Raw genomic sequence first — 13,781 nt, forward strand, 5'->3', positions numbered from 1 at the left:
TTGGTTGATTCCTGGGAAGTGAGGACAAAGAAATCTTTGACCAAAATGTTTCTGACTTCTCTGGGGTTTTGCAAATACATTGATTTTTGATGCAATTTGATAGTGCAAGAAGCACGAGGTAACATTTGGATGCTTGTCATCCCTCTCTGTCCCTACACCCAGAAGTGGCTCCTGGCTCCCCACCCAGCATCGTGGCCAAATTCAAGTTTGTTTGCCAGGGTCAGGCACAGGCCAGTGCCCCCCTGCCACAATAAATCAGGAATTGATGGGGAAGTCATCCCTAGCAGAGGAATCCAGCTCACCCACACCCTCCAAAGCCCCTTCCCCTCTTCCTGCCTGTCTCCCCCCATGCCAGCATCCCCACACTGCACCCCAGAGATCCCAGCCCGGGCTCCCCGTCTGCCACCTGAGACAGCTGCTCCATCACAGCTTGTGCTGCTTGGGAGCATCAGGAAATGGCAGATAACAGCCCAGCACTTGTTATCAGCTCTCCTCCATCTCTGCAGGCACAGAATTGTATGAAAGCGGGAAGAAACTGAGACAGCAGACAACTCTATCTCTGACAAACGTGATGGAAACTGGCCCAAGGATTAAAAAGTTACTGAGAAATGTTGTACTTCGTCAATCTTTCAAATGGACTGGGAAGAGAAAGGTAAAATCCATGGCTTTAGTTTTGCTTCCTTAGGAAAGCAACCAAAATATTTCTAAATGTTACCTCGTACTTCCTGCACTATCAAATTGTATCAAAAAATCAATGTATTTGCAAAATCCCAGAGAAGTCAGAAACGTTTTCGTAAAAGGTTTCTGCCAGCACCATCAGGCAGGGAGCTGCCCGAGGGAAGAGAAGCGTGTACCCCAGGGCTCCAGGCAGGCTCTGCACTACATCCCTGGTGCTTTGGGTATTCCAAGCTTCAGGGTCAGTGCTCCCACCCTTTCCCTGGCTTCTGTGCCAACCACTAAGCAGCAGAATCCAAATGTAACTCAAGAACAAAATGCTGCATTTGTTTTGATCACATTAAAGTCAGAAGGAGCTATTAAAAGAAGTTGTAGCAGATGACTGGGTCCCGAAGAACCACAGGCAATAAATTCACATGGCAGTTTTGTTTCATAACTTCAGTCCTATTTATTCTTTCTTTGTCTATTCTAATTACTCCCTGATATGGAATTAATGTAGAGCCCAAATTAAATGCTCAGGAAAGTGTACAGATCAGCTGGCCTGAAAGAAACAGCTATTAAAAACAATTAGATAAAAACATCAATTTAGAAATGCACAGCAGGTTTCTGCCTGAGTCAAAGAACAAACACAAAGACAAAATGGAGACCTGTGATGCCAGGAAAGGAGCAGCCTCTCGGGGTGTTATGGAGGTGTTTGACACCACCATGCTGGTGGCCTGCTGCCTTCAGAGAGCATCAGGGCTGGCAGGTGGCTCTGAGGAGAAATACATTCAGATCTATATTGCCTCTTTGCTGCAAATCCTCCCAAAAGAGCGCTGCCACACCGGGATGGCAAACACTGTAAACTTGGAGCAGGGATATAGCACTGGGACCAGGCAGATTGTCTGACCCGAGTCAACCCAAGTTCACAGAAAAAAGCAAAGATGAAAATTTCAGCAAAAGCAACCACAGGTAAGGAAATACATCCCAGTGAAATGAATTGGGGCCCTCCCTCTCCTCTGGATTTAGGGAGGAACTATTGGCCATGACCACTGTTTCCCAAGAAATACATAAAGAAACAGGGTTTAATACAGCAAGATCCATGAGTGTGTCGGTGACTCTGCATTGGTGAGGCTCCTGCAATTGGTGACATTTAGGAAGCAAAATGTGCAGTAGTGGGGATGGCAGAAGCCTGAGCTCACGGAATGTAAATACTGCTGTCGGTGTGGCGAGCACAGACGCTCCTTAGAGTGCACAAATTCTCCAGAGCTGGTGGAATGAACAAGGGTACACAATGTCATCTCTGCCAGCAGGAGCCGTGCAGCCAGGCCCAGGCAGAGCTTAACCAAAGCCCTTGAGACACCTGCACACCTCAGGGAGGACCAGAAGTGTTTGACCCATGCCCACGCTGGACTTGAGGAACAGCGAGCTTGGAGTCAATGCAGGAAGTACCTGCTGCCAGTGATGCCTCAGGTTTCAGCTTTTCTATTTCTCACATTCTGTGCTGCTTCAGTGTGCACTTCTGAGCTTCACACGAGGGGATGGTGAGCTCTCTGCACAGAGCAGGGAGACAAAACAATTCCTGCTCCAGCTGGGCACCAAGGACAAATGACCCAAATCTCAGCCCAAGAGCACCAACAACGTGGGCTGGAGAGCGAAAAACAAGCAGGATGGGACTGCATGGGCTAAAGCTGGAATGGGACAATGAACTCCAGTGTGCCAATGGAGCAGAGCTGATCACAGTGAGAGCCCCTGGGAGCGCTCGTGCATTTTGGGACCATTTGGGTTCATCTTGGGTGCAGCCCTTGCTGGGCTCTGGTGCTGCCCAAGGTGGATCCATGGAGGAGATCCTTTAATAAATCCCTGCTTGATTCTTTAGCTCTGCCCAGCCTCTGCTCTAGGTCAGCCTTCACCAGGCATCACCAGATGCCCCACAAAACTAAAAGCACGGCACACAGCACAATTTCCAGCATGGAAACCCCACAGAAGAGCTGAAAATCTCCAGATGAACCCAAAGATCCCTGCACCACAGCCACTGCCTGCTGGGGACAGGCTCGGTGTGGACTGCAGGATGTGAACCCTGTTTCCTCCAGCAGATGAAGAACTTCCCCTGGTTTTCCAGCTGAGGGAACACAAAACAGGAACACAAACTCCTTGCAGGTGCTAGGGCACCCACAGGAGACATTTCCTCAAGTGACTTCACTATCTCTCTCCTCTTGAATACTACATCCAGCAAAGACAGCTTACCCAGTGAGCCTAAAAGTACTCCTGAGAACAATTTTTAGCACACAATGGGATATGTGCAGGTTGGCAAGCATTTAAAATCAATCCCTACTGCACCCCACTGGCAAAAACACACACCAGAAACCTCATCTAAGTGCCACACTATCAACACTGTCAGTATACATTTTAGGAATAAAAATATGAATTCTCGCATAAAACTCCATTTATTCTAAATTTCCGAAATCATACTGTCACCTCAGTCATAAGAACCCACTTGTATTAAATAGAAAGCCTTCCTGTGATCCAAGTTGAGATTATGTTCCCCTTTTAGACATGAAAATCAAACGTGCAGTGTTGATAGTCATAAAAAGTTGTTTCCCTAAGGAGACAGTGGCATCAGCTGAAATAGCAATCCTTCAGTTATTTACAAGAACAAATGCCAATATTATCACTGGGAAAATAGCAAAAGAATTCTAGGTTTTACTCAGATGGGGCGTACTTCATACAGAAATTTAGAAACAAAAGACATAATTTTTCATCATGTAGTTGCTATCTTTTTTTTAATAACTTTTCACATGTTTAAATAGTATTGAAGAGAAACAATGACATTATTCTGACATTAAAAAGTCCACAAAAAGAGGAAGGTGCTCTGTAACTAATAAATCTTTGTTTGCAGAGGCACACATTGAGTGCTTAAGAGGTAAAACCATGCTATTTCTATCAAGATGTGCTGAAACACCCAGATATACACAAAGATACTGAAAAAGTGGAATTTGCTGCTCACAGCAGCTTTCAAGCACACAATCTGACTTACTCTTTAACTGGTAGTTTACTGGTGGGTGATGAGAGGTAAGATCTATGCACTTTTCAAGTTAATTACTCCCAAACTAGATTCTACAAAAGCAAAGGAAACAAGAGGGACCACAGAGGGACCAATCTTTTTAGAAAAAGGGAAGGATGAATCAATATACTTGTCTTTACTCTCAACCAAAATGTATTTGGATTTAAAAACAAACAAAAAAAAAAAAAGAGTGAGGAGACTTATACACAAATCACTGCATTTCTTCCTTCTTTCTGGAAAGAGAAATCAACAGTATCCAAGCAACAACTGTGCACCACTCTGGGCTGGAATAAAGTTCGCAGCATTCCTGAAAATGTCACACTCACACAGAGTGGAGGCAGAGATGTCTCAGCACTACACCAGTTTAACTAAGGCAGGTAACTTCACGCTCTGTTGTCTGGCTAACAATTATATCTACTGAAAAGACCTGCCTTTCTTTGAATGGGGTATTTTTGTTACCTCCCAGAAAAATCTTTACTGTATTTACATTGTCCCAATCACCGAAGGGCTCAAGAGATGAGCAGTACAACTTGCTGGGCACATTAAAATGGCCACTTCAGTTTGTTTAAGCACATCAGGAGAGCATCAGTGTCATCTTCTACACTTGATGCTCTCCATTTCACCTTTTTCCTTTGTCCTTACTGCAGAACAAACAAGAAAAATCCTGAACACCTCTGAAAACCTCTCCTAGCTGGAACCCTACAAACCTGGTGGCACATCCCAGGAGGAACAGCCCACAATTCAGAGCCAGCCTGCTGCTCAGAGACTCAGTTCCCCACCCACTGATGTCTCCAGGATTCCTCCCATCCCTTCCCTGACCAGCCCAGAGCTCACAGTCAAGACACCCCTGGTTAGACCTAATTAGTCATTAAATACCCAGGTACCTTAAGCAATTCAACATCAATTCAGTGAATCTAGGCTGGCTACAATGTTAAGAATTTTGCTCTGTGTGCATGAGTAGATGGCATTGATTTCAGAAATAATTGCCTAGAAAGACAATTTTAGAACCAAATTAGCAGTTAAATAATTGTAGAAATTATACTGAGAGATTTCTTTGATTGGACTGTTGCAATAACAGCTGCAGAAATCTGTCCTATACAGACTCTGCACAATATGCTACATTAGTGCAGCCTAAAGTTAATATTATTGAAACCACACTGAATTCTGAGAACACCCTCCTGTAAGATTATCTCTTTGGGGTGACTTTAATTATCTGCATTAAACTGAAAATATTGGCTACATTGACATATCTGATAAACCTTGAATATTCCACACACTATTATCTCAGTCCTGCTGCCATTATCTATTACTTTTGATTCCCCACTGATTTTTTAGAGAACCCACAGAGCCCATCCAGCGGGGATGAGTGTTCTGCAGCATGTCGGAGGGCTGGAGTGTAATTTCAGATAAGCATTAGACGTGCTTCCCTTCCAGCATTCCAAGGTTTCATTAATTGCAGAGGCTGACTTGGGGCCTTTTGGAGGACAAAAAGGAGATTAATATCAATATGCCATTGGTCTCCTAACCAGGGCACCAAGGCCCATGCTGCAAAACAGAGGAAAAAAGCTATCATCAAAAAAAAAAAGCTATCACAAAAGGAAGAGTCCTACAGCCAGAGGGAGAGTGAAGCACCACTGACTGGTTTGGAATAAGGGCTTGTTGGTTTTTTCCTCAATTGTTGATTGTCTCCTTACTGCTAGTGCTAGGAGACAAAGCAAACAAAGAACAGTATTTACCTTTGTTCTCCAATATCGTGACATTTAAACAGGGTAAATGCAAACTGTCAAATAGAGATTTTGATATTGATGACGATGATAGAGTGGATTAGCAGAGAAAGGATTTGATTGATGATGGAACAAAAAGAAGATGGAATAATTAATGCCCAGGACTGAATTTTTATGGACAATGAGCCACTTTAAATTCATTTTATATTTCTCTCAAACTAAATTTTTGATCTAGTATTCTTAAATTTCAGCGAGGCATTTGACTTTATATCTCTCATTTTGATTAATAAAACATAAAATTGATACGGTGCCTATGCAATAGACTTTAAATGATTAAATTGAGCAGCAGTGCTTTTAATAGACTCACGTGGGGACTGAGTCACAGCCTTGCAGCCAACATTCTTGTCAGGAGGAAGTCAAAACTATCTGATAAAAGCTCTCAGGTGCCAAGTGTGGGGGGTGAGGGAGAGTGAAGTCCAGCAGATGCAGTCAAGTACCAGACCACACATCTGGAAACAAGGACTGGAGACCAATTTTACAGGGTAAGAGTGTCTGTGAGGGCAGCTGTGATGGAGGGTTGTGGCTGCTGAGCAGCCTCCATAAGGAGAAGCACTTGAGCTGCAGGGTCATTAATCTTGCTTCTCTCAATTACACCAAAGCCTGCAGAGCAGACTTGTTCTTAAAAAAAAAAAAAAAAAGCAAGTTTTGGAAGAAGAGATAAATAACCAGGTCAATGGCACCACTAAAGAAGTAACCTTAATTCAGCCTTTATATTTGGGAAGATCAGCACCACAACAAAAACTTGTGTTACATCTGACACTGCTGCTGATGCCCACTGCTTACAAACCAGGAACACCAGACCCTGGAGGCTCCAGAGGGACCCCAGGCTGAAAACACCTCAAAGAGGAGTCACCAGAATGATGGAAGGTGTGGGAAATACACCTTTGATGGAACCCTCTGAGAACTGAAAGCAACAGGCGTGGCTTGATCACAGTGCAAAAGCAGCTGTGCCACATCAGTCACTAAAACAAAGAGGAAACTTGTGGCTCACATTATTCAGAAGGCAAATTTGGCACCAGAGGCCCCTTTGTGACCTAAATGCCTGGAAATGTTCTACCAGAAAATGTTTTCCCATGTTCTGTACTCCTTCTTATGGCCAACCACTACCCTTCCCCAGCGTGCACTTCTTTATTCTTTTGGATATGGGATTACTGGAGGAAAAGCTCCGTGTGCTCAGGAGTAACCCCAGCTGGTCAACAACATTTTTGTACTCTCAGTAAAACAAAGGTTTTACTTCACTCAGTACAACACAAAGAGCTCTTGGCAGGTGATAATCTGGTGAAATTCCTTTTGAAAATAACTCAATAACTTCATGTTAATTACATGACAGGAGTTCATAATCTTTTTACGGTGTTTCAATGGCCTAAAGAAAGGTACACATAGAAAATAGTGGTTTTTTTAATAGCAGGAGAGCCACAAACAACACCTCATAAAATGTCTAATCAACACTCCCACTTATTCACTTAGCAAGAGATCACTGCCTGTAGACAATTCAGAGGTCAAGCACTATTAGTCCAACAAAGTCAAACATTTGTTTCTAAACAGCAACACATTTCAGATACCAAATCTTGCACAGGGAAATATACTGATAAATTCAGGAGGCTGCAGCTTTGCAAACATCCCTGTAGTACCCACTATGAGAGCTCTTGTCTGTTTCTGGACCGACAGCCAACAGCAGACAGGTTTTTTTCAAGTTTATTTTACGTGTATCTAAACCAGCAGCTACACTCAGCGGAAAAAAAAATAAACAAACAGGAAAAAAAAAAAAACCCAACAAAACCAACCAAATAAACAAAGGAAACCACACATCAGGGTTTGAGACTTTCAGAACTGGTAAGCATCAGGAAATTCAGACAAACCTGTCAGAGAATGCTGGACAGCCAAAACCATCAAGCCTGCAGCAGTCTTAAAAAGGTTCAGCCAAGACCACAAGGTCACAGAAGTACTTTTAAAGTTACAGTATCATGGAAAGGAAGACCAGAATATGCCAAATAAAACCAAAACCATCAGTTTTAAGAGTCTTCTAAAACTTCTCCTAAAAATTTCAGCTTCAAGACCTCTCATCGAAGACAATGACAGAAAACTGCCCTGATTAGCCATGACCCCTATAAAAATCCAATTTTTCACTACTGACACATTCATCAGATTAAAGGAAAACCACACAAAGGAAGAACTTGTCAAGTCTGCAATGGTTTCTTTTAAATCAGTTTTTCAGAACTTGAGTGACAAAGAACATCACATAAGCTAAGTCATTTTCATTAGTTTCAAAACAAAGAACAACTATCTGGTAAGAAACTGCTTCTTGAGATAAACTTCCATATTTCAACTCTTTTCTTGCCATTTTTACATCAGTTGCCAAAATATTTTGCTGGTGTCAGTTATTTCATTGTTTAAAAAACAGCACAGAAAACCAACACACCTCTGTTTCCCATTCCTTTGGAATCTGGTTGTTGGTTTTTTTTTTTTTGACATTTTAACATCCATGCATTTAAATGCTTAGCCTTTTTCTTGTCTCAGTAACAGTGAAAAATCAGGCTCTTAGCCTTGTGAATGACGTGCATTTATGAACCAATCTTGCGTTAGCCTAGCTAGGAATTACACCAGCTTTAATTTCCAAAGTCCATACCTCTCAAGCGCAGGGCACCAATTTGCTCAAAGACTTTTCACATCCTTTCAGCTGAAGACGCTGCAGTGGGATCACCCCATCGCTGAGCAGCAGAGTGCTGCAGGGTAGCTCTGCTGCTTTCTCATTACCTGGGCCACAGATGGATTGCAATTTATATCAGCTCCCTCCAGGAAGGGTTTTTATCACCACCCATCTGCAGGAGATCAGAGGAAAGCACACCCCAGTGGGTATCTCATGCACAAAGGCTTTCCTAGAGAGCAACCAAAATCTCTGCAGTCACCGCAGAGGCTTTCCAGCCTTAACGAGGAAAATGCAGACACATGAGGGCAATTCAGGAGAAATTTCAAAAGAGGAGCTACAGCTGCTCCCCTGCTGACGCACCAAACCTGATGATAATACCTGAAAATTGGAGGCCCAGACTTGAGCTGTGTGTTTACAGTCTTACACAGATTTTGCTGTAATTTCTCCCACGTACTCCTCCCATTCAAAGCCAGTAGGAATCAGCTGGAGCATTTCCCTAAAAAGGTTGCCAACAGGTGATAGAATGACAGACAAAGTGTTGTAGGCAGTTTCTTGTCTACAGCAATGCACGGTGGAGAAAAAAATGGAAAGGGCGCTGTCTTGTGAGTCTGGGTTTTTAATTGTTTTCCTCTTTGAATGTTCTTTCATTTTTCCTTCTTTCCTCCTGCTCCCAGAATGCAGAAGGGTGTTTCTTCTGACTTAACCTCCAGATCAAGTAGAAATATGTGTGCTACATTTTGCTATACATGCTGTATATACCTCTTAAAAGTAATCATTATTTAAATATATTATTCATATTAATTATATGCCATATAATATTACACAATAAGATATAACCATATATAGTGTATAATTAATCATATATATCCTAGATTAATATCTAGTTAATATCTATTAACTTTTCATTAAATACCCTCACTGGGAGTTTTTCTGTGTGCTCTTTGAGCTGAGAAATGCCCTGTCCAAAGCCCCTCAGTGCTATCCCCCCTTGCTGGTTTAGCAGTAAAAGGCAGGTCAGTTCAGGAAGTGCAGTAGTTCCTCCACTGGACCCAGCAGAAGGGAGTGAGAAGAGTAAATAACCACCAAAATGCTTACTTCTTTTTTAATGAAATGTTGACATGTTTGGACATTAAAGCCTAAATTTACCTGCAAACATTACCAGTATTTACTGCAGCAGAAAGAACCTTTCCCACATGACTAAGAAAACACCATAAACAGAAAATTACTCACAGTCCCCTTCCTCTTGTTCATCGGCCGGACCTCAAGCAAGTGTGAAATATTTCAAAAAATCAGCCCAGTGAAGGCTAGGAGGATGCAACACACTACTGGGTGAGTGAATATGTCAGAAAATAAGATTTAAAAGTTCCTTTACTATGGGCCTTAAACAGCCAGTCAGCATTCCCTGCAGGAAAAACATGGATACCCCTCAATCTACTCTGAGCTACTTGCTTGTCTTAATCTACAGAGAACGGCTTCATCAGAATGGTTTCAGTAAATATGAATTTAGAGCATTCTCTACCTATATGGATACTAAACCCAGCTTATTTACTGTCAGCTGATTATTTATTATCAGCTCAGATCCAGGAATGCAGTGGGAGAAGGAAACTCATGGCTGGAGGATCTGTGTCAAGCATATCCATGAAAACCTCGAATCCTGCCAAAGAAGCACCTTCTTGAGAGCCCCTGGTAGCCCATTCTTTCAGCCCTCGCTGCAGATCCCTGCTGTAGTTATGATTTGACTAAAATGAGGCAGAACTGGAACTTTTCACTGCTCTTTCACAGGGTACCTGAGGTGTCTGCACGCATTTTTTGCTCTGTTGGGGTGATCAGAACATTGAAAGAGCAACATGACCAATCTGGAACTATTGATCTTCCAAAATGCTGGGCTGGGAATTGTGGAGAGCAACCAGAGGAGATGGAGGGTGCCTTTTCCTATGTCCTCATCCCTTTCCATAGTGGTGGATCTAGGGAAGGACTCGTGCCCCATGTGCTCAGAGCCCTCCCCCCTGCAGCAGCTCCTTTGGCAGTGAGAACACCAACCCATACACTTCCAGATGCACCAATTCTGGTGCTTTTTGGGGAGTTTCAGGAGCTGAGAGGCACCGAGTCAGGGCTCAGGAAGCTGCCATGGTCCGTGGGAGGTGGCACTGCCAATGTAGCAGCTGGCACGGAGCACTCTCCGAGTTGTTCAATCAAAGCTCCAGCTGTGAGAAGCAGCCACGGCGCCGGAGGTGTCCTTATTGTTTGTGAAATCATTGTTAATTAAGGTGAGATCTCGCTGTGCTGGTGCTCAGCCAACACAGGGAGAAATGGACCTTTCCCTGACAAGTTTATCATTCAAACAGCCTACACGAGCAAGCATAAAGGATGATTCAAAATGTAAAAGGTGTATTTTATTGTTTCTGAAAACTTTATTTCCACAGCCCCCCCCCCTGCAGTCCCACTGATTAGCTGATTGATCTCATGAGCAACACAACCATGAGCAATGTTTCTTTCCCTCTGTTTTACCCAAACCATAGTGACACGGGTGTTGACTGGCTGAGAGATGCTCCACCAGCACCAGATCAGCTTTCCACAGCTGCCTTTCAAACCAGTGTCCTTCTTCTTCTCCCAGGAGAAATGGTTGCCCACAGCTCACACTTCTGGGTCACGAGGGAGTTCTACCTGGTTGGAGCATGGTAGGAGTCAACCCAAACCCTCAGATTCCCTCCTTTGATTTTTCTCTTTCTTGGCAGATATGTTCAGTTTGACCTAATTTTTGCACTGGCCATTCTGTAATCCTGATTGTGGTGGGCAATGTAACCTTGTTTTCAAGCAATGAGCTCAAGCAGTGGTCCTGGGGGTGACATAGTGTGGAAATTAATTATTAACTCCGCTTGTCACTGGGCAGTATGGTATGCACCCAGCTAAAGGAGCATAAAATACCTGTAAAACTACAAATAAAACTTCTCATCTGATGTTTGAAACCTAATCACTCTGTAGTCCATGGTGAAAGTGTCCCAGGGCACTGACCAGCACTGAGGTCTGGCTCTGAGCCCCTCACACAGAGATAACCAATCTCTCTGAGAGCAACAGCTAGAAACCGAATGCTCATCCTGCCAGGATCTCTCTTCAAGGAGATTGTTGCCCTTTGTGTTGAATTTCTGTGGATATATAAGGAAATATGGTTGATCTCAGGGACCAGGAAAATTTTGAGTTGTCTTCTGAAGCAGCAGCACCAGAGTAAGACAGGTTTTTCCCTCCATGCTCCCGGTTCCTCGCTTTGACTTCACACACTGCGATGCCACGTGCTGCACACAAATCCAAAAGAAGACTGGAGCATTTATCCACGAGTGTGTGCATCTGAACAGATATAATTTACCCAGGGAGGCAAATATTGCCCAGAGGAGGAAGCTGTAGTGAAAATGGTGCATGACAAGTGCTGTTCCCAGTGTTTACTGCATCCTGTATCACCACTTGCACTCCATGGCAGCAGATCAGCTCTATTAATCACACACATTCCTGTAGTAATCACCAAATCGAGTAAAAGCACCTTTGCTTAAAAGAAATCCAGGCCTAGACTGCTCTTTATAAACATTCTTAGACACCAATTATGTTCTTGATTGGAAATTTGGCTCTGCCACGTTTTGCTCCTGACTTCAATGGGAGGCAGCACTGCATGTGCTCTACGCCTCTGGAAGGCAGAGCTTTCAAGGTTAATTGACATCCAATTTATGCACCTCAGCAATCATATCTAGTGATCAACACGGCACAGGAGTAGTAAAGTTTTATTTGCAATTTCAGCTGTAAAGCTCAAAGCTATCAAGTACAACAAATTATGTTTAGTATCTTAATGTAACTACCCAATAATCCCGAATTCCCAGGCAAAGCCTATCAGTGACAGTATTTTCCACTGTGATTATGTGCTTTGGCTTGGTGCTGTTGTTGCTTCTCACCTCTTTTTCTCTCTTCCAAGCTGTTGGCTATGAGATACCGACAAATATAGAGTTTTTTAACTCTATTGGATTTCTCCACTTACAAATGAGATCATGGCTGTGCCATAAATACGTGCAGACCACAAAGGAGGAAATAGAATATTAACACTTTTCATCCTGCTCTTGAATCTCATCCTGGAGCGTGAAGAGGTGTCTTGTTGCATTGTCAGAAATACCTCAGCTTTGGCAGCTGAGCTCTGAGAGCCTGGCTAGCTCCAAGTGAAGGAACACATCTCATAACTCAGGTGTGGTGCGAGAGCGCCTGTGAAATCCAGACTGACTTGACAAGCAAATGGCTAAAAAATTAGCTATTCCTCTGGTCACGGGTCCATTTGTGTAACAGAGGTAAATCAGGCTGTGGTACTAACATGCCCAGCACAAGTAATGCAGTAAGAGGCACTGTTCCACCAACCTACAACCTGCAGATGACAAACCTTATGATGTTATGGCTGTGAAACTGACACCAGTTGTATACAATTACTGAACATATATGTTAACAGCTTCAAAATGTGGATTCACATCCCTGGTCCTTTCTTAAATCCACAGGAATAATCTAGCTCTACATCAATTTCAGCCTCTTTCAGCATAGTCTCGGAATTATATTTGGCATCTCTATCTGGCACGTACAGTAACTGCCAGCAACAGTAACCATTTCTGCATTGAGGTCACCGAGTATCTCCACTTCTGTGAGAAGTCTGGAGAGCACAGGACGCTGCCCGACTCAAAAAGTCCAGGCGAATGGGGGAAATATAACCCAGAAATTGTCGGAGCGTTCAGCTGCATCTGAGATTTTAGCTGAGATCTCAGCAGAGCTTGCCCTCTCCTAACCCCTCCTTATCTTCCCCTCCTCCCCACCACACACACAGAGACACAGAATCACTGGAATTGATCCTCCGGTTTAACAAAAGCCTCTGCCCGTCCCTTGCTCTGCAAGGAACGAGCCCTAACCCAACTATCCCGTCCCATAGGAAATGCGCCAGCCAGGCAGCCCGCGGGTGGCGGCAGCGCTGGCTGTCTCGGGGAAAGGCACAAAACGCGAGCATCCCCTGCGCACAGAGAAGCCTCTGTTCCGCGAGCGGTAAGAAGCGATGCGGCAGACAAAGAGAAGCGCCCGGCGTTCCCCGCTCCCGGCGGCGCCGGGCACCGGGCACGCTTCACCTTCTCTCCGCGTCGCTCCGGAGGGCAGCGCGGCTCGGGCCGGCGCGGCCGCGGCAGGCGAGGCTGCTCGGCGCGGGGCAGCCCCGCGGAGCCCGCGGCCAGGGCGGCGACGGCCCCGCGCATCTCCCGCGGCGCTGCTTACCCGGCTCGGCGCGGGCGCTCGGCAGGACGGCCACGATGACGGCCAGGAGCAGCAGGACGGCCGCGGCCGGGCCCGCTCCGCCGCCCGCGGGCCGGGCGCTGCGCGGGGGCGCGGGGCCGGGCGCTGCCTCGGGCCCCGCGGGGCGCGCCCCGCTCCGCCCGCCCGCCGCCCGCCGCATCCCCGCGCCTCGCACGGCCCCGCCGCGCTCAGCGGGCAGCGCTGCCCATCGCCGGCCGGGCTCTGGAGCGGCGGCTCCGCAGGCGGGCGGCGGCGGAGGGGGCGGAGCGGGGGCCCCGCATGCCGCCCGCGGCTCTGCCCGCACGCCGCGGGACGCGGGGCCGGGGCTGCTCGGCCCCTC

At 45.3% G+C, this 13,781-nt stretch overlaps 1 protein-coding gene across 3 annotated transcripts in view; it reads right to left on the reverse strand.

The window, feature by feature from the left end:
• KIAA1549L (KIAA1549 like) overlaps nt 1–13,781 on the reverse strand; it is a 122,512-nt gene extending 108,731 nt beyond the window's left edge. For all 3 annotated transcript variants that reach the window (XM_068194725.1, XM_068194723.1, XM_068194724.1), the window contains exon 1: nt 13,424–13,781. In XM_068194725.1, the coding sequence (XP_068050826.1) occupies nt 13,424–13,601 (178 nt within the window). In that variant the 5' untranslated portion in view covers nt 13,602–13,781. The remainder of the gene's footprint in view (nt 1–13,423) is intronic.

This window comes from Anomalospiza imberbis, chromosome 6, assembly GCF_031753505.1.
Source record: "Anomalospiza imberbis isolate Cuckoo-Finch-1a 21T00152 chromosome 6, ASM3175350v1, whole genome shotgun sequence".
Classification (NCBI taxonomy): domain Eukaryota; kingdom Metazoa; phylum Chordata; class Aves; order Passeriformes; family Viduidae; genus Anomalospiza; species Anomalospiza imberbis.